Source organism: Somniosus microcephalus, chromosome 19 (genome assembly GCF_052327205.1).
Source record: "Somniosus microcephalus isolate GS21.2 chromosome 19, FLI_Smic_1.0, whole genome shotgun sequence".
Taxonomy (NCBI): Eukaryota; Metazoa; Chordata; class Chondrichthyes; order Squaliformes; family Somniosidae; genus Somniosus; species Somniosus microcephalus.
Window position 1 is genome coordinate 69,296,009 of NC_141005.1, and position 21,725 is coordinate 69,317,733.

The following is a 21,725-nucleotide window of genomic DNA, read 5'->3' on the forward strand; positions in this document are numbered from 1 at the left end:
AGAGAAAAGAGAGAGTATAAATTTAGCCTGAGGGTCTTACACCCAAAATGTTACGTCTAGAAAATTTGTCACAATTGCTAAAAACAAAAATAAATAAATGAATGAAACTTATTTACCCTCTGTTACCACAGTGACTGTAACTTTTATATATAATGGGGCAAAAATTGCTGTGATGGCGAGTTTTGCTGGCGAATGATGTCAATTGGACTTTTATGCTCACCGTTAATATTGCACTATATTTGCACCGCAAGTTGCTGGAGCATCGATCTGATAACGGCGCAGTGATGTCAACGTCGCAGCTGGGACCTCATAAAAGTCATGCCCAATGGCTGATCTCCTTAACCAATGAAAGGAAAGGATAGAGAAAGAAACAGAGCGAAAGACAGAGAAGGAAATAGGGAGAATTAGAGTCAAACAAAATGTAGAGACGGAAAGAGGAATAGAGAGAAGGAAAGAAAGAGAATGGATTAAGAGAGAGATTAATGGAGTCACTGAGAGCTGGGAAGCAGCGAGCACAGGAGGCTGTGCAGTACCCGCTTCTCTGTAAACCCAACAACTGATCGTGAAACCTGCTAAATCTGCAACTCTGACACACTCCAGCATTCTGAATAATGCCAGATCACTGCCAATGGGGCTCCGATGCCGGGGGCTGCATTCCGAGGAGCTGACCAATGGTGCGCACTGTGCAATTGCATTGGTTGCACAGTCTTAATACCATTTAGTGGTCATTTAGCTGCCACCTGCCACAGCAAACAGCACCAAGAATCCAGAATAAATGCCTCCCCTCAACACACACAGTCTTGCAACAAATTCCATGGCCGCAAATTTTCGCCCCTTTGCGCATGCCGTTAGCGCTTCCGGGGGCGCTAATGGGGCACAGGTGGGCTAGTGTGGGCCATCGGAGGCCCTGCAGAGTTCGCAGCATCCCTCCCCTTTAACGGGAGGGGAGGGATGCTGAAACGTGTCAGCGCTACGCAGAGCAGCCGCGTAGCGCTCCGGCGCTGCCACGCTTTACGCCCCCGACACCACCCCGAGAGGAAGTGGAGCACCCAAGATAATGCTCTGGTGATAATTCGGTTACCACCTCCAAACAGGGCATAACCGAATTTCACCCCCATGTTTTCTAAATATAGAGTTCTAAGAACATAAGGAAAAAATATGGATGTGAAAAGGCCATTCATTCCATCAAATTCGTCCTTCTTGTATCCTAACTCACCCAGCCTAGGGCCTCGACTTCCCCGAACGTCTTTTGACTCTACTACCTCACCTGAAGATTCTAGCCAGTATAGAGATGGGCCATTCCATCAATGGCATTGAAGCAGCCTATTAACGTGGCTTCCCCCAGCCCCAAACCTTTGTGCTTTAATGCCAGATACCCTGTCAGTAGTTTCATCAGGAATTACCTTACATAATGCACCTCTTGGTCTCATACAGTTAAGGACAAATGTGAGGGTGGGGGGAAGCTGCCTATGCATCAATATACATATGATACAGCTACTTTTTTTTTGCCAATTCTCCCTCTGATTTAATTCCACTCCCTTAAAAATAAGGATATTCAAGACAGAGATTGATAGTTTTTTGTATATTAAGGGAATCAAAGGGATATGGGGATAGTGCAGGAAAGTGGAGATGAGGTAGAAGATCAGCCATGATCTTACTGAATGGCGGAGCAGGCTCGAAGGGCCTATTCTTGCTCCTATTTCTTATGTTCTTATTCCTTATGACTGATTGCAGTGGCCATGTTTTACTCCCTACCTGTTCTGGAACCTACGCTGCTGTGTTAAGGTACAACACTGTGGTTGAGAGTATAAATGGGGTGTAACTCGATTTGTAATACCCTAGCCCAGGCAAGGAAGGAAGTAAAATAGTGGCTGGACTGGGTTTCTGCCTTGATTTCTGATGTTTCCTTTGCTGAAGCCGACAGTTCATTAAAATGTAATGTCTCCACTTGTAAGCAAGGCCAGTGTGAGAAGAGGCCATTGGATCCATTAACCCACCCCCCCATCCAAAGTCCAGGTGTGATTATCGGATTGTGCAGTCCCCTCACACACTGTGAGGAACATCAAGTTCCTCGCCCTAATTCCCTGAAAACAAAACAAGCAGTGCTATTCATGTCTATTGCCCTCAATCCCCCTTATTAGCTAATATTGATTCAGCTCCTTTTAAAGGCGTTAATTGACCAGCAAACAACTTTCTCTGGGAGTCTGCACCACATCTCCATTACCCACAGAATTAAAAAAAAAGAATTCTATTGTAAAAAAAAAACCCACATTTGGTGCTCAATTTTTACTTTTCAAAAACTCAGGACTCATCAGTCGAAACCAGTTTGGTCTAAAATTGCGTGTGTGGCGAAGTGTAACATTTTGAAAGGGTCAGAACCAAGTTACACCACTTACCACTGTAGGCTAATAGTTTTGTGGTTGCTAGTGATAACTGCTTTGGAATGATAGGAATGTCGAGGGGTGAGTAAAAGGAATCGGCAACTCCTGACTACCCACTTCAGTCTGACTGAGCCTTCAATCGAAATAAAATCAGTCCCCCCGCCTCCCACCCAACAAACAAACACAACGGCGGCACCATTCCCCTGTCATCTTTCAGCCGCATCCTTGATGACTGAAGCGCCCTGTCGCTGGCACTAGCTGAGTTTCTAGTTGCCTTGGCTGGTGTTAACCCCAGCTGTCACCGTGCAACTATTCCAGCCCATAACAGCCCGGCTCCTCGACCGAAAGCACGTCACCATGCAAACTGGAGCATTGGTGGGAGAGAAGGTAAAAGTATTAAAAAGACAGAGCATGACCTTGGGGAACCTGGATATCACTCGGTCCCTGCTGACAGGTGGGGCGTGGAAGATACCGTTATTCATCCTTCGCCCCTCTCTGCGTGAAATTCCTCCGACTATTTCCTGCATTAAATCAAAGAATGGCTTCAGAGCAAGCAAGCAAAACAAAATTATATATACACACAGACTGACAGTATGGACCGCGATCAGAAGAGGCTGCGGATTACCCGGGGGCGGGGGGCACGCCAACTCCCACCTTGCAAAGCCGGGGCCACCTGTTAACTTTTTACTGACCCGGGGGGACATGAAATAACAATTGTGTGTGTGCAAGTCTCAGCACAGCACTCACCAGCTCTCAGCACACCCGCCTGCTGGCAGCTTCTATGGCAACCAGCGTCTCTCGCTTCTAACACTGACGTCAGGATAGGAGGGGCTTCTTTAAAGAAACTCTCGGGTTTTCTCATCGCCATCAAAAATCCTTCACTGGAGTATTCTACCACCCCCCCTCAGTTTCTCCCATTTGGAGATTGCAGCATTGAATGATAAGATAAATTAAGATAACCAGCTTCATATCTTTTGAGCAAAAGCCACCTTGTCACTGAGTCTTGCCCTGCAATACCTGGAGAAAGATTGCACTGCTGACCGTGTTGGTAACTGCAAGGTCACTGGGCCACGAAGATGCCAGGCTCTGTTACTTGGTTTGCATTATTTTGATTTCAGCTAAGGCAGGGGAGTGGGACTAATTGGAGAGCTCTTTCAAAGAGCCGACACAGACAGGATGGGCCCAATGGTCTCCTTCTGTGCTGTAAGATTCTATGATAAGGCACAGCTTTGTAGGAGTCTACGTACTCCTAGCAAAAAATACTGAACTTGGAGAGGTTCAACAGAAAAGGTTTAATTGTTGAGGCTGCATGCTGAACACAAAATGGAGTCAGAGACTACACAAAGTACGACTGCCTTTCATCAGTGCACAGCTTCGACTGCTCCTCCCCCGCTCTGGGCTTAACTATGTTGCAGATCGAGTTTCTTAAAGGTGTGATCCTTCTTAAAGGCATGATGCCTGATTTATAGTCTACGGACCGGAAAGCGGATTGTGTCCTTTCTGTGATCGGTACGCCACAGCCTGATTAATAATTTTTGGGGTCCTGAGCACTGAATCCACTGGGTCTGGGTGCATTTGTATTACACAGTATCTACAGGAAAAAAAATAGGTAATTCGGCCAACAGGTCCCGGCAGTATTTAGGCTCCACATGAGCCTCCTCCCACCTTTCTTCATCTCACCTTATCGAAAGCCTTTTGAAAATCCAAATATATTACGTCGACTACATTACCCTTGTATACCCTTTCTGCAGGCCATATTAAACCATAAAGTTCACCCAAGTTCATTTCAGATCATAACCTCGGCCCCTATTACATGTTTATATATTTTTTATCCACACCTTTGTTTTGTGTCCTTCCCCCTTTTTTCTCTCCCACATGGCAGCTGTCTCTCATTCTGCCAGCACATTTCACACCTAATCTAGAGCTGTCTTTTGTCTCTTTACTAGTTCTATCACCATCTCATCTCGTTTTGAATACCTCTTACTGTCTCTTCACTTCTCTTTTGTTCTTTCATCCCCATTTCCCAGCCCCCAAACTGGCCTTTAAATCTGTTTCATTTCCTGTGTTTTTTCAGTCCTGACGAAGGGTTTCGACCTGAAACGTTGACTCTATTTCTCTCTCCACGGATGTTGCCTGGCCTGCTGAGTTTTTCCAGCATTTTCTGTTGTTAAGTTCACCCATGTGTTCACAGTAGAGGTTAATTTCAGGAGTTCCTGCCAATGACTGACCAGAAGTATGTGATGAAAAGCAGAGGTCAGCAATGTATGTAGATAAACTGCAATCCTGAAATGAGCCTCCACTGTGAACCAACGTTCCTGTTTGACGTAAGAAAACTACTAGGCACTTGGTCTAAGCGTTAAACAAAGCTTTAATCAACTGTTTTACAACATGGAGGTCTAGTTGTGTCCTTCACTAGTTCCTGTCAAGAATGTCCTGCGCAAGCTAGGCCCGTGCACAAGTATTTATACTCTCCCTGGACAGTGCCACCCGTAGGCCGCTCAGTATTATTTCATAAGTCTTTCTTTCATGAATGACTGATTCATGTCACCGTTAAGTTGCACGGCCGTGCAGCAGTCTGGAAGACCCGCGCAGGCCGTTCATCAGCTTTTCAAAGGAAATAACCGCGCTTGCGCGAAAAATTGAATGGGCCGCGCAGCCAGTTAAAGCGCCCGCAAACCAAAACAATTACAGGGAACATTGTTGTGAACGTGGGTACATTTTATGGTTTAACAATATCAGACCCATTGGATTCAATGCCTGACAAATCGTAGCTAACAATTCTATTCAACCCAAAGAATGAAGCATTACTTTCTATCAACATATTACCCCAGACAGCTCTCTTGCACTTATACTGTTAATAGGTACTGTATAGGTGAAGTGGTATTAACACTGCTAAATGCTGCTTCACTCACACCTGTCATGATATGCTTACCTGGCACTTCAGTTCCTCTGAATCCCAAAGCTCCCATAACCAGAATACTCAACTTGCATAGTGCACTTCACCCAACTGCCCACATGTTCAAATTAATTACAGGTATGAGTCTGCTAGCCCAAGAGGCTTCAAACTTGTATAAGTAACTAGACTGACTGAAGATCATTCATGTTGTGTTGGCTGTAGACATAATAGGGGAGCTGGCACGATGTGAATGCAGTTTGATCCTTTTATTTGGAAGATTATGCCGTAAGTAGAACAGGGGTACTGACTCCAGAGGAATTACTACATTCTGGTGTTATATTGCCAAATTGGTGCAGCATTTACACCCAAATCAGCATAAATTTGGCACTAAGTTGACACTTTAGCAACAGACCAGCAGTGAAAGACACATCACCCACCAGCTTTCACAGCCAAGAAGTGACATGTCCATTTTTATGTTTCCTCCATGTCACACACCAATTATTTACTGAGATGCACTGACATACCACCTTATCATAGAATCTTACAGTACAGAAGGAGGCCATTCGGCCCATTGTGCCCGTGCTGGCTCTTTGGTAGAGCTATCCAATTAATCCCAGTCCCCTGCTCTTTCCCCATAGCCCTGTAAATTTTTTCCCTTCAAGTATGTATCCAATTCTCTTTTGAAAGTTACTATTGGATCTGCTTACACCACCCTTTCAGGCAGAGCATTCCAGATCATAACAACTCGCTCTGTAAAAAAAATTTTCCTCATGTCGCCTCTGGTTCTTTTGTCAATCACTTTAAATCTGTGTCCTCTGGTTACCGACCTTTCTCCCACTGGAAACAGTTTCTTCTTATTTATCCTATCAAAACCATTCAAGATTTTGAACACCTCTATCAAATCTCCTCTTAACCTCCTCTGCTCTAAGGAGAACAACCCCAGCTTCACTAGTCTCTCCACATAACTGAAGCCCCTCATCCCTGATACCATTCTAGTAAATCTCTTCTGCACCCTCTCCAAGGCCTTCCTAAAGTGCGGTGCCCAGAATTGGACACAATACTCCAGCTGAGGCCTAACCAGTGTTTTATAAAGGTTTAGCATAACTTCCTTGAATTTGTACTCTATGCCTCTATTAATAAAGCCAAGGATCCCAAATGCTTTTTAACAGCCTTCTCAACTTGTCCTGCCACCTTCAAATATTTGTGTACATACATCACCAGGTCTCTATGTTCCTGCATCCCCTTCAAAATTGTAACATTGAGTTCATATTGCCTCTCCTCATTCTTCCTACCAAAATGGTATCACTTCACACTTCTCCATGTTAATTTGCATCCGTCATGTGTCTGCCCATGTTACCAGTTTGTTTATGTTGTCTTGAAGTCTGTTAGCATCCTTCTCATTGTTTACTACATTTCCAAGTTTTGTTTCACCTGCAAATTTTGAAATTATGCCCTGTATACCCAAGTCCAGGTCGTTAATATATATCAAAAAAGCAGTGGTCCTAAAACTGACCCCTGGGAAACCACTGTGTACTTCCCTCCTGTCTGAAAAACAACCATTCACCACTACTCTCTGCTTTCTGTCCCTTAGCCAATTTTGTATCCATGCTGCCACTGTCCCTTTAATCCCATGGGATTTAATTTTTCTAATAAGTCTATTATGTGGTATTTTCTCAAACTCCTTTTGAACAACATCAACCACACTACCCTCATCAACCCTCTCCATTACATAATCAAAGAACTCGATCAAGTTAGTCAAACACGATTTGCCTTTAACAAATCCGTGCTGATTTTATTAGCCCATAATTTTCCAAATGCCAATTAATTTTGACCCAGATAATTGTCTCTAAAAGTTTCCCCACCACTGACTGGCCTGTAGTTATCGGGTTTATCCCTCTCCCCTTTTTTGAACATGGGTGTAACATTTGAAATCCTCCAGTCCTCTGGCACCACGTCCATATTCAAGGAAGATTGGAAGATAGTCACCAAAGGCTCTGTAATTTCCACCCATACTTCCCTCGGTAACCTAGGGTGCATCCCATCCGGACCGGGTGACTGTTCTACTTTGAGAACTGCCAACCAATTAAGTACATCCTCTTTATCTATTTGTATCCTATCCAATATCGCTACTGCCTCCTACTTTACTGCTATATTGGCACCAATGCATCCGTTAAGCTGTGCGGCCGCATGGCCATGCAGCTATCTGGAGATCCCGCTCAGGCCGGCTCACCGGCTTTGAAATGGAAAAACCACACATGCGCGGAAATTTGAATGGGCCGTGCAGCACGTTAAAGAAGCTGTGTACCCAAAAAAATAATTAGAGGGAACATTGATTGGCAGCATCTTGTTCTCTAGTGTAGACAGATGCAAAGATGCAAAGCCATGCCCTCCACCTCCACAATAAGATCTCCTTTTTGGTCCCTAATAGGCCCCATCCTTCCTTTGACTACGCTTTTACTATTGATGTGTTTATAAAAGACTTTTGGGTTCCCTTTATTTTAGCCACTAATCTATTCTCATACTCTCTCTTTGCCCCTCTTATTCCCTTTTTTAGATCTCCTCTGTACTTTCTATCTCAGAGCTATGCCTATACCTGTAAACATACAAATGGCATTCATTTGGCGCACATTGACTCGCCCAATGGCTGGCTCAATGAAGAATTCACAGAGAGGAACTAGTGTCGACTGCACTCTGCAGTGCAATACATAACTGATTAGCTTGGAGTTCACAAATGATTAACTCTAGCAAGAACTGGAAAACATAAGTGAATTATTCAAGATGAGTGAGGACAAATATGGAACAAATAAAGGATTGAAACCAGGGAAAAAAGTAGAGCAGTAACTAAGTTATGCACCCTGTCATTGTCTTTAAGTGAACTTATTGAATAGACCTGAACTATTTGGTTATGTTGGAAATTTGTATGCAAGGTGAATTGCAGAAGTTTTAAATTCTGTCAAATGTGCGTCAACAAAGGAGACTCTGGGGGAGAAATTGGGTGGAGCCGCAAATGGGGCGCCAAGCTCGCCTGGGCGCCGGATTTAGCACAGCGTTCGGAGCAGCTGCGACCGCCGGAAATTCAGCTTGAGTGCCCCAAGGGGGACACAGGGCGAGGCTCGAGGCGCTCTGCGTCCCTCTTAGGGCGCTGAAACTGAATATCGCAGCGCAATGTGCCGCAGCGCCACACGCTGCGGCACGGCGCGCTGCGGTACTGCAGGCCTTCCTCCCATTCTTAAGGGGGAGGGGCCTGCATCAGCGCGATTGGAGATTGCAAGTGCCAGCAAAAGAGCCCGGCACCGAGGAGAAGTGCCGGGCTCTCGAAAAACAGCCGGCAATGCTGCGGGGGGTGATCAGGAGGCCAGGGATAGAGGTGCTGGCAGGTGGCCGCCGAAAAAAATGGCTGCCCTGCACCTCCACCTTAATTTGCGCCACTGCCGCCACAGGTAGGCCCCGTGAACTGGGCGCCATTTGTGAACGGCGCTACAGAGGCGGTCGCTGCCAAATATCGAGATCGGGGCGGTAGTGGGGCGCTGCGCACACCGATGATGTCGTCGGAGGCGGCACAGCGCAACAGGTTAACGCCGCCATTGGCGCCCCAGCTAAATATCGCGGGAGGCGTGGCCAGTGGCGCTAAAGCCACTGAGTGCCCTCTTTAGGCGCTAACTGGTGGCGCAGCCCACCGAGTTTCTAGGCCTCTGTCTCTTGAAATTAGCTTGGAATCATAGTATGGATTGCTTCAAGGGTTAGCATGAGTTGCCCACTTTCTCCATGAGATCATTTAGTTTGTTTTGGAGAACAGCTACAGCTGCCAACAGATGGATTGCTCCCTGTGTCTTTTATTTCAGATTGCTTACTGTATTGTTGCAAGCAACCACATTGATAATTGCAGAACCAAAGTGAGAAACTAATAGACACAACAGGCTCATTTCTCTTATTGTACTCAGTCCAAACAAATTGTGTTTATGGCCTCCATCACTTAGAAAATAAATAGCCATGCTTGGTTCTAAGCCTATGTGATCTTTTTTTAACCCTTCATGCTGTTAATAACAGGTATACAAGTTAAAAATTCAACACAGACAAAAATCTATTTTTCTCACAATTACATTATCTTTAATTGCCTTGTAACATACTCCCAGCCACTGGTTTATTCTTTATGTAGAACACTCATCAGTTTATGCTATCCTATTTATATTTACATATTTATTTTAAAGTAGGCGGAGGTAGAGTCAGTGAGAACATTGAAACACATAAGGCAGCAAGCACTAGAAAATTTTAAATTCTTTCGTGTCATTTGTACAGAGGTATTGTGGACAGTGGGCTCATTGTGTAAGCAGATAGCATTCCACCTTGAACTTTAATACAAAGGTGCGGGTTCTCCTTTTCACCTACCTGCTGTCAAACTGATTCTATATAATGGAAAGACGGTGAACTCCTTTTAAATAAAAATGTCCCCTTCTTTTGATTAGGACTCATGCTAGGGCACAGTTCCAGCAGCCCTCCAGTAATCCACCCAAGTGGCCATTCATCCTGTATGAGCTCAGACATATAGGGATGGGCCTATAGACAAAGACAAATTCCCTAATTGGAAATGGCACTCAGGCTCGGAAGGTTGGGTTTGGAAATGGAAAATTGCTATGGTGGTGCATTAGGGGTTGCTCTCCTGAGGTTGTGACTAAGGCACGTGGTATAGAGTAAAGGGAGCTTGATGAGCACATTTTGTTTTTAAAAAACTGCTGCTAAACCCTCAGACTCAAACCTCACTGCCTGAGCTGCTCCACACATATTCAAAGATGTTTGTGTGTGTGTGTGCACAGAGCTTTACCTATTGCAGCTGCTCTAAACATGAGACAAAAGGGTAGAAATTAGTTTCGGCCTGTTTTCGGGCCAGAAATAGGCAGTGCAATGAGCGGGCGCCAGAAGCCCGAGGCCGGAGGCTCATCCAAAGCTGGGTCTTGGGCTTCTTGAGCATATTGCCGGCGAGCTGTGAACATTCATGATGTAAGAAAACTACTAGGCACTTGGTCAGAGTATTAAACAAGGTTTCACAACATGGAAGTCTAGTTATCCTTCACTAGTTCCTGTTTACAAAATGTCCCTGAGCAAGCTGGGCCCATGCCCGAGTAGTTATACTCTCCCTGGACAGCGCCACCAGCAGGCCGCCCAGTATATTTCATAAGTCATTTCTACATGAATTTCACGATTTATGTCAATTCACATTGCACTAAGACTGTGGGGTGGAGTTCACGCTGCTTCCCGTTAGTTTTGTGCCCAGATTCCAGTGCAATCATCCAAGCCAGCACAAGAGATCGAGGAATTTTAAACGTGAGTGAGTTGCGCCCCAAACCACTTACTTTACTTACTTTCTGCGATCTTTTACGCTGGTTTAAGATTCAATTTGCCCGGGTCAGGCCCCGCCCACAAAACTGGCCACGCCCTCGTGTTGACATTGCGAGTTTCTACCGAGTGCGCGGGTTCGGGAAGGCTCTTCAAATCTTGCTCATTTTCTTAGGCGCACAGGCGCGTTTTAAAAGATTTTACACATCAAAAAATGTTTAATTTACTAAGAAACCGACTAGTGTACACCAATGAAAGTAGTAAATGGTTCAGTATAGTTTTTTAAAGTCACTTTCAGTGACTTAAAATCAGGTTACACGCAGGTGGAGGACCAAACATTCTTATTAAAAATGCTTATATTTTGTGATAATCCCATTTTCAGCTGTAGTAATAAAACTGCACCAGGTTACCACACGTAAATACATCAATTAATATTTTTTAATGCAAAGAAAAAAATAAACAATAACGTTCTATTATCCTGCCCACTAGTTTATGGAAGATTTTACCTTTGTGATTATGTAAATGCTTTTTAGCGGAAACTTGAACTGTAACCTAATCAATGCAATTTCAGGCGCATTTTGGGTGTAATTTCCCGATTGCGCCCCAAGCGGAACCTATACCCCACAACAAGTTTATTTCAATTACAATATTTATTTTGAAATTAGATTTTAATATGGTATTTCGCTCATAGGTGCATAGTGAAACTTGATACAGTTCAGCGTATGATTCAATCTATCTGGTTGCTGTGTTCTCCATGGTCCCATGAGGTGTGATACCACATCTATCTGCGAAGAGGATACAGTATCTTTCTATAATGATGACTGACAGCTATGTTAGGTTGGCCTCCAAAAACCTGTTTGAAACTGAGCTGAAATTTTAAAGGTGTGAGTTTATTCAGAGTATAAGGTGTCTGGTGATCTTTTTGTTGTCCTAGTTTTACAGATTTGGTTTATGTTACAGGGGATGTTTTGGCATACGGTGAGCTCATATTTTCAACAGACATTCACAAGTTGCACTTAGTTTTTCTGTTCGGATGTGTTGGCCTGCCTCCAAGAATATGTTAGTTCATATTGAAATTATCAAGTGTTGAACATTAATGGATTTTGCCAGGCCCGAGGAGGCGGGTTTGGAGGCGTGTGAGGTGTTAAATTTGCAAAAAATGGCGGGCGGCTCCGATCCCGCCTCCAGCCCGCCTCTGAGCAATTTTCCCAAAAGCGGGCTTTCAGACCCCGTTTCGATCCCGCCTCCAAGAGGCGGGATAGGCCCTTAAGGCCCTTAACAAGCACTTAATTGCCTCTATAATGCCATTTTGAGAGGCCTATCTCTCCCCCATGCTGCACATCTCCTCTGGAACATGCCAGTTAATCCTGGCGGGCTCACAAGTGGATGGCTTACTAATAGCTGCAGCTCCACCATTAAAAAGGAGTTTTCAACAATGATCATTTGCAGGTGGCAGAACTTTGTTTTCTCAGATCTGGGAGAAATTTTAGCAGGCCTACTCATTGTTGAAGTTTTGAAGCTGAGATTCATCTCCAGTGTGAGCTCCTGGGAAACCCCTCTCCCCACCTTGACTGAGTGCTTCCTCAACTGAGGTATATACCTGCAGCATGGAAACCATTTATTTCCTTTCCTCCTGGACATCAGATTCTGATGAAGACCAGCCGCGGCAGCATCAGAACCCAGAACAACAGCAGCACCAGCTGCAGGACCAACAACAGGAGCTCCAAACTGCTGCTCACCCACCTGAAGCTGCACAGGCCAGAAGGCGCCATCGCATGGAAGCACGTCGTCGCAGGAGATATCCCCAAAACAGGGTTTACAGACAGAGGATGAGCTACCTCAACATGACTGGGCAGCAGTGCCAAAGGAGGCTCAGACTTTCGCGAGAGGTAGTGGGTGACTTCTGCGCAATGCTGCAGCAAGACCTGGAGCCCAGAGGAGCGAGTGGACACCCCTTACCAGTGGCCGTCAAAGTCACCACCACACTCAACTTTTTTGCTTCAGGATCATTCCAGCGATCAACAGCAGACATCAGCGGCATCTCCCAGGCGGACGCACACACTTGCATCACACAGGTAACCGATGCCCTCTTTGCCAATGTGCACAATTACATCAACTTCTTCAAGGATCAAGCAAGTGTCACGGCGCATGCGGTTGGATTAGCTAATCTGGCAGGCTTTCAAAGGGTGCAGGGCATCGTTGACTGCACACATGTGGCCCTTAAGGCACCCCATCACAATCCAGGTATTTTTATCAACCGCTTCCACTCCCTCAACGTGCAGCTGGACCCATTTGCAAAATGACACAATAAGAAAATTTTGCATGTTTGCACCAAGTACCCTGGCAGTTGCCATAACTCCTTCATCCTGCGCCAGTCTAGTGTGCCTCCGTTCTTCAGTCCGCCAGACCAACTTTTCGGATGGCTACTTGGAGACAAGAGCTATCCCCTGAAGACATGGTTAATGACGCCGTTGAGGAGGCTATCCAACGAAGCTGAGGAGCGCTACAACTCCAGCCACATTTCCACCAGATCCATAATCGAGTAAACCACTGGCTTGCTGAAGATGCGATTCAGATGCAGCCCTGCAGTACTCAGCAGCCAGGGTCTCCAGAATCGTCGTGGCCTGCTGTGCACTTCATCGACTGGTGACTTAGCTCCTCCATGGCCGTAGCCATCCTCTCCTCTACTGTAGCCATCCTCTCCTCTACGGTAGCCAGCCATACCACGGAGGTAGCCATCCTTTCCACGGAGGTTGCCATCCTTTCGGTGGTGATGCGTTCATGCACCCTGCTTCCACAAAGGCTCTGCTCATGTTAGCGATGGACTCCCCCATCCTTTCCACATTCGCACAGCATCGTAGCTTGCAACTGCCTGAGGTACAAGTAGCTCATTGCATAGCCTCCTCAGATGAGGATGAGGATGATGATGAGGAGGAGGAGGAGGAGGAGAGTGACAATGAGCAGCTTGCGGAGGCGCATCAACCAGCGGCAGCAGCACGCGAGCACATTGCTGCCTGCGATGCAAGGGACGCACTCATCATGGCCAGATTTGCTTAGCCTGCCCCCCACTCAAACACATTTGCCTCGCACCTTCTTACCAGACCATCGACAATGGACAAGAACTTGTGGCTTCCTATCACTCTGACCACCATACTGACAATTCCAAGTCATCCTGAGCCCTCAATGTGGAAGACCCATTTGCAAAATGACACTGCCCACGTCAACAATTTGCCATCAAGTTTTTTTATCACATAAATTCATGGATAGCTTTTCAAAAATAAACACAACAGAACACCCAAGTGACTACCCTTGTGACTACTTATGCTTTATCTTCCTCTTACACATGCTTCTATGTGGTGCTTCCCCTGTGGCTTCAGCAGATGTGGAGGCCCCTTGTTCACTTTCTTGCTGCTCCTGCCTCGACATCTTTGGTGGGCTTCCTCTGGGGTTGCGAGATTATGAGGGCTTGGCAACAGTCTGCTGCTCCTGCGGCTGTGCAGGAGCTGAGACGCCGATCTCAGTTGGGTGAGGACTCTGGTGGGGCTCTGACCGAGAGCTCTGCAGTGGCATGGTCGTATGAGCGCTTGGAGAGGAGCCCCCATTTCCTTGTTGTCTGCCACCAACATCCCTCTCATGGGTCAGCCCCACTTCAGAGCTAGCAAGTGGCTTGACAGCACCTTGCTGCACTTCAGGGGTGCCATGAGGACCCGTTTCTGCACTGGAAGTCCTACTCCAGAGGACTTGCATGAAGGTCAGGTTTCTCTGCTCAATAGCTGACCATCGCTCCACAAGAGATGTCAGTCTATTCTGAACAATGACCATGTTTTCAAGACCCTGGCGACTTAGCTCCTCCATGGCCGTAGCCATCCTCTCCTCTACCGTAGCAATCCTCTCCTCTACGGTAGCCAGCCTTACCACGGAGGTAGCTATCCATTCCACGGAGGTTGCCATCCTTTCCGTGGTGATGCGTTCATGTGCCAATGCCTCCACAAAGGCTCTGCTCATGTTAGCAATGGACTCCCCCATCCTCTTCACATTCGCAGTGACCCTGGAGACAAAACCTGCCAGAGACTCCTGCACCTGTTCCTGGAGTTCCATCACCGCTCTCCTTCTGGATGGACGCGGAGGCACCGGGTCGACATGCAGCTGAGCCGAGCTGGGAGAGTCCTGCGCCCTCCAACGAGGACTCTCCACTGCTGTCCCTGTCTCCACCATCTGCTGATGCTCACTTGTGAGTTGTGATACACCAGGTGACAACACTACTCTATCTCCTGAAGGTCCCACTGAGGTGTGAGATTCTGCGCTGGTGCTGAGTGCGCTTAATTCTGCTGACGCTGCGCCCTCAGAGGTTGCAGCTTCCTCTGAGGAGTCTGGGGGCTCAGGCTGTTCCTCCTGGACAGTGGGGAGGGGGGCTGTCGATGGTCCTGTGGGGGAGTAAAGGAAAGAGTTAGACATGTGAGATAAACGTTGCATGCACATTGAATTGTGCAGATGATCATAAGTCAATCTGTTAGAGCATTAGAATCAAGATCAGTCACTCATGCTATGTCAATCAGAGAGATGCAAAACTATTCTGTAACCAGCTTGCTCTGATGCGCCCGTCTGTTCATCCCCCACTTGCGCATCCTCCTTGACTCCCAGGATCTCCAGGGCCGCCTCCTCTGCAGTAGTGAGCTGGGCTATTGAGGATGGCCCTCCTCCTGTCCTCGCCCTCTCCTTCTTATTGTGGGCTCTCTTTTCCTGCAATGAGGGACACAAATGGAGTTTTAGTGAGAATGAAGGGGTGGGTGTAGAGAATCCATAGCATAGATGCCTAGAAGGACACAGAGATGGAGTGAGGTCCCAAGACCAAGGGCCCTCCCTGTGTGTTGTAAGTTGTTGTCATAGCATCACAGTGATAGGGAGTGTGAGGGCTGCATAGTCAAATAGTTAAGTGAATGTAAACATACAGAGAGAGGGAATGGTTAAGGGTGCAGGGATGTAAGGATCAAGTTGGATGTGGAGGAGGAGGTTGACAAAGCAGAGTGCTGGTGATGAGAGGCGATGGGGATCGGATTGAGAGTCATGGGGATGGAATACTCACTTTTCCTGTGCGGAGAAGGTCATGAAACCTCTTTCTGCACTGCAGCCAGGTTCTGCTGCACATTGAGATCGCATTCACCTCCTGTGCCACTTGCAGCCACACAGCTTTGGTCTGTTGTGGAGGCTTTTTCCTCCCAGAAGAAGGAAACAGCACTTCCTTATTAGATCTTGCTCCCTCCACCAGAGCTTGGAGGGACTCCTCATCAAAACAGGGTGCACACTTTGGTCTGGTGCTTGCCATGGTTGGACAACGATTTCCTCAGAAGTGTAATCCTAAAGTTCTAAGGCAGAAAATGAACCAAGGCTGCTTGCAGGCCTTAAATGCAGCTGCATAGATGACGTCATCAGAGGTGAGTTTCAGGACCAAAAGACTCACTGGGCCAGGGGTTCCCACACGCTGGAAATCAAGTGCCCAATTAGGGAAAATCACTCAGTTGTCCCTTCTCACATCGGAGGTGGGGTTGGGACCCGCCGACCACCTGACCCGCCCCCAACCTGCTCCGAATGACAAAATCCAGCCCATAGTGTCTATATTTTTTTTAGGATAATGTGTATATGATACAGGCTGTTGAATTTCCTAGTAATCAGCTGCTGAATATTTTTCACTAAACTCGCACTAATTGGGGTAGATTTTGACTTTGTACGATAGTGGAAAACGAGTGATAATCACCAGTTCGTTTTACATCTCTCTCGATTCTTATTTCCATTGACTTCAATCTGGAGAGCTGAAAAACAGGCTATCGATTCACTATCACCTGTTTTACGCAATAAGAAAGTCAAAATCCATCCCATTATGTCGCAGTCACTAATGCTTTGGTGTGGCAGCACTGTTTATAAAGGTCAATGAAGGCACTAATAAATACTACTGCTATCAAACTGACTAGATACAGAACTTAAATATCTTTCTGGAATTGAACTATTATCTATCTCTACATGTATCTATATGCGTAAAAGTCTTGCATCAAGCATGTGCATTTCACACTTCACAGTATGAAAAGTATACATTTTATTCTTGTTACTTCTATGCTGGTACCAGAAATTTCCAAGCACCTCCTAATCTGGAATCTTTCTTCGCCAACAGCAATTAACTGTTCATTGGACCTCAGGATTCACCCCAGCTAGTCTTGTGGCCTTAAAGTGGCAGGCTACTTTAAACACAGCTCTAGCGTAGCAGTCAAATGATACATTGCAGCCAGAAGTTTCTGCCTCAGTGCTCCTGGCGCACGTTCAGAATGTATTTTGAGAAATCATGGGCTGAGAGGGCAGAAGTTCCCAATATGTGCTCCTGACCTGAGCCAGGAATATGAAAAAGAAAGAAAAGGAGGAACTTGCATTTAATGAGTGCCTTTCACATCCTCGGGTCGTCCCAAAGTGCTTTACAGCCAATGAAGTACTTTTGAAGTGTAGTCACTGTTATAATACAGGAGCGGATAATCTCAGCATGTGTGTTACATGGTATAACATCCCTGTCATTATAAAGGGTATCATCTGACTTACTGTGAACAATGCCATGGAAGAAGCATTGTACTATTCCAGATAATAGATGTAAGGGAATGATTTCAACTGTGTAATCAATTCTATGGATTTAGATGACTGGTCTTGACTGAAACATGGCTCACGGCGACAATTCCGTCCTATTCTCCAAAGCTTCTCTCCTGGCTATACTTTCTACCACTTGTCCCTTAATCACCGTAGCAGTGGCATAGCTCTTATCACCAAGTCACATCTTGTTATGTTCTTCCATCAATGAGCACAAGTGCAACAACAAATTTACACACTGCGGTCACAGTAATAAATTCAGCATCATTTGCAAAACCTCCCCAAATCAGTCAAAATTGTCATCATCTCGGGCAACAGTTGACCAGGGTCATATTCACAGGCTCAAAGACAAAGAAGGACTTCAAATTATTTTATAAACCACTAAAGCCTTACTGTTGTCATTTCTAATATTTTCTCAACCCTTTAACTGTGCCATATCTTTATATACTAACTATTATTTCCTGTCGATCAATTGTTAATTATCATTTGCTAAACTTTCAGTAATTATTTGACAATTTCAGATTGCAGATGATTCTTCCATTGCCAACAGTTGAAACCTTGCTTGTTTTCCCAAGATAACAAGAGTGTTTATATATATGTTTGATGGAGCAATGATATGAAGTTGATGGATCGCTGTACTGCCACTCCTCACTTTCTCCCTTAAGTGCATTTATATCTAAAGTAAAAAAAGAACAGACATGACCGTTTTGGAAAATACAGTAAAATGTTGAAATCTGAACCTATGTAGCTGCTCATCATCTCTTTCTGGTTCAGTGGCATTCCCTTTTTCTGCTGTTTTTAGAAATGCTAAATTTGAACCCCTTTATCTATGGATGATCTCAGGTTTTCAAAGTGATATGTACCCATAACCAGTATATGCCTCTTCCAGTGTTTGGAGCTAGTGTCAGGAGCTGGAACATGGGATTGGTGCCCAGTGACCACTTTGGAAAGTTATTACTGAAGATGGGATTATGAGTGTCCCTGGAGGATGCACAAAGCTGTTCCTGCACATTCCACTGGCCATTCTGATCCACTAATCATCTATCATTGTAGCCCTCTGACAGGTTGGCAGCAATACCACAAAGTGCTGACAAATTGTGCAGGATATAAAAAGCAGCAAAATATTTACAGACTTCCCTAGGGCTGTACTGTAACCTGTTTGCTGTAAAGTTTTAACATTGAAATCTGTGATTTGATAATTATGTGTATTAGAATGTGGCATATTATACCTCACCTGGAGTGTCATTTTGGGGACTCTGTCCTGAGTCACAGCTTTCGGCTACAATAACATCCAAAATCAGCAAAGATACAAAAGATTCCCAAATAATGTCAGGCTGCTGGTTACACACATATACAGTGCATTATTATCATGCATTAATAGAACAGGAGCTTTTCCTGTTATAGTAGGCATACATATTTTGGTTGGTGTGTGATGAGCTGGTGGAGCCAAACACATTGGAGAAGTGAACAAGCGCAAAAAATACCTCTTTGCTTCTCTGTTGTCACTGCATTGACTTTAAAAGGCTGGCATGTAAGTAAATGGCCCTTTTCAACAGGTTATGCCATTTTTCTGGGGGTTCTTCCAATCTCCTGTCAATGTTACAGGGGAAGATTTTGGAATCCCCTGCGGACTTTCAGGGCCAGTTTTTTTAAATTTTCTTTAATGATGTCTCCCATTCATAACATAAGCAATAGATGTTTTATTTTCTCTTTACAAATTACAAAACTTTAACAGTGCTTTTGAGAACTGCTTCAATCCAGTTGTGCCTTTAAATAATATAAGCTATATTAACTATTTTTAAGCTATAATAATATATTAACTCTAATATTTTCAAAGAATACAGGTCTTGAAATTGTGCGTGTAATACTCGAGAACAAAATGTAATGACATTCATTCAAAGTTGCTCTCTCTTCTCTTCCTCTTGTGACTGTGAAAAAGTTAAACTATCCCTCCTCGTCCTTCTTGACTTGTCTGCAGCCTTTGACACGGTTGACCACTCCATCCTTCTCCAATGCCTCGCCACTGTCATCCAGCTGGGTGGGACTGCACTCGCCTGGTTCCACTCTTATCTATCTAATTGTAACCAGAGAATCACCTGCAACGGCTTCTCTTCACGCTCCCGCATCGTTACCTCTGGTGTCCCCCAAGGATCTATCCTTGGCCCCCTCCTATTTCTCATCTACATGTTTAAGACGCTCCTTAAAACCTACCTCTTTGACCAAGCTTTTGGTCATCTGCCCTAATTTATCCTTATGTGGATCGGTGTCAAATTTTTTGTCTTAAAATACTCTGGTGCAGCGCCTTGGGTCGTTTTACTACGTTAAAGGTGCTATATAAATACAAGTTGTTGTTGTTGTTTATTGGAGGCATTGACACACTGAAGGCAGGCATTAGGTTATCATTTGCTGTTATCCCACAGCATAATTTCAGGACTGTGATGTTCCCAGGTGTCTGTCTTTGTACTCGGATCTGTATATAAGAAAAATATGAAAAAGCAAGGTAACATGCTATCTTAAAACCATTCTGTCTCAGTGAGAGGAACCGGTGGGAGGTAGGAAAAGCTGAAATTAGTACGATAGGGGTTCAAAAATGTATTGGCTACCATACTGGACTAGCAACCTAGAGGTTGTGAGTTCAGATTCCACCATAGTAAGTTGTGAAACTGAATTTAATAAATCCAGTCATTTGTGTGCTAGCACCAGAAAAAATTACTGTAAAAGCTGCCAGATTGTTGTAAAAACCTAACATGATTTACTAATGTCCTTCAGGGAAGGGAGCCTGCCACCCTTGACTACACGTGACTCCAGTCCCACACTACATGATTGAGGTTGACTCTTAATGCCCTCAGAGCAACTAGGGATGAGCATTAAATGCGGCCTTACCAGTGTGGCCCATATCCCAAGCATAAATAAAAACAAAACCGCCCCAGTCGATGAGTACTGAGCCCACCCGAATTTCTAGGTTCAGTACTGCTCCTCGTCCACAATATGTTGAGTGCTGAACCTGGAAACTCAAGTGGGTTCAGCGCTCATTAATATTGTGGGTGAACTGCAGAGGTGAGTCATGCTTGCTGTTGCTGTAAAATTCACTGCAACTCTGAGCTTTCTTGCCGCGTGTTCATTCCAGGCTGCCACAGGGGACATCATCGGGAGTCTAGCCAATTCTAATTGTTTCTCTTCTTCTTGTGCTCATAGGACTGTCATTTGCTCAGAGGACTATCATTTGCTTCTGATAATTCTGATAATTTAATCTAATTTAGACTCTAAATAGCCTGTTTAGGTTGCGAGTGATATTCATCACTTTAACTGCGACCAATTGTTATGGTTCAGGCTTTATCCAAATACATATTTCCCTTCAGCAGTCCAAGCCTGCTACAAACTGAAACCTACAGCTTTATTGTATTGCAATTAGCATAGCTCAGACCTAACAATTAACTCCGATCATAATAAGTTTTTTTACTAAAGAAATAATTAGGATGTCTACTGATTCCTGGAAATTTAGATGACAGAAATCATCGCACTGTTTGGCCACTTTGTACAGGCTAGTACACTGTCTAGTTTAACTACAATTAAAAATAATCCAGGGAATCAAAAACTCAAAGGCAAGATAGTATGCAGCACAGAGATCAATTTGACTGTTTAAAGAGTGTCTCTAGTTCTTAAGCTACATTTGGCAAACTCTTAAAATGACACAGTCTCCGGTGAGCGCTGCTTACAGGTCTCTGAACTAGAAGGATGCTTTTCTTTGAAGTTCAAGCAATCTCTTTGAAGCAATCAGGCAACCAAAATGTTAATAGTCTTTACACTTTTGTAGATAACAAGATAATGGCTCATAACTGCTGGCTTTCTCATTTAAACAGCCTGCTTATCATAGAATCATAGAAAGTTACAGCACGGAAGGAGGCCATTTCGGCCCATCGTGTCCGCGCCGGCCAACAAAGAGCTATCCAGCCTAATCCCACTTCCCAGCTCTTGGTCCGTAGCCCTGCAGGTTACAGCATCCCAAGTGCACATCCAAGTACTTTTTAAATGTGGTTAGGGTTTCTGCTTCTACCATCCTTTCAGGCAGTGAGTTCCAGACCCCCACAACCCTCTGGGTGAAGAAATTTCCCCTCAAATCCCCTCTAAACCTTCCACCAATTATTTTAAATCTGTGCCCCCTGGCTTTTGACCCCCCTGCTAAGGGAAATAGGTTCTTTCTATCCACTTTATCTATGTCCCTCATAATTTTATACACCTCAATAAGGTCTCCCCTCAGCCTCCTCTGTTCCAAGGAAAACAGACCCAGCCTATCCAGTCATTCCTCATAGCTAAGATTCTCTACTCCCGGCAACATCCTTGTAAATCTCCTCTGTACCCTCTCTAGTGCAATCACATCTTTCCTGTAATGTGGTGACCAGAACTGCACACAGTACTCCAGCTGAGGCCCAACTAGTGTTTTATACAGTTGAAGCATAACCCCCTGCTTGTTTTACCACCTGGCAAATAATCAGAAT

At 45.0% G+C, this 21,725-nt stretch overlaps 1 protein-coding gene across 5 annotated transcripts in view; it reads right to left on the reverse strand.

The window, feature by feature from the left end:
* rab36 (RAB36, member RAS oncogene family) overlaps window positions 1-21,725 on the reverse strand; it is a 153,794-nt gene that overhangs the window by 108,752 nt on the left and 23,317 nt on the right. For 3 of the 5 annotated variants that reach the window (XM_085962006.1, XM_085962007.1, XM_085962002.1), the window contains exons 1-2: window positions 3,129-3,207; window positions 2,798-2,902 (exon numbers count right to left, since the gene is read on the reverse strand). In XM_085962006.1, coding sequence (XP_085818132.1) covers window positions 2,798-2,863 — 66 coding nt within the window. In that variant the 5' untranslated portion in view covers window positions 2,864-2,902; window positions 3,129-3,207. Of the gene's footprint in view, window positions 1-2,797; window positions 2,903-3,006; window positions 3,109-3,128; window positions 3,208-21,725 lie in introns of those variants that run through there. The other 2 variants (XM_085962003.1, XM_085962004.1) reach the window with 2 other exon arrangements.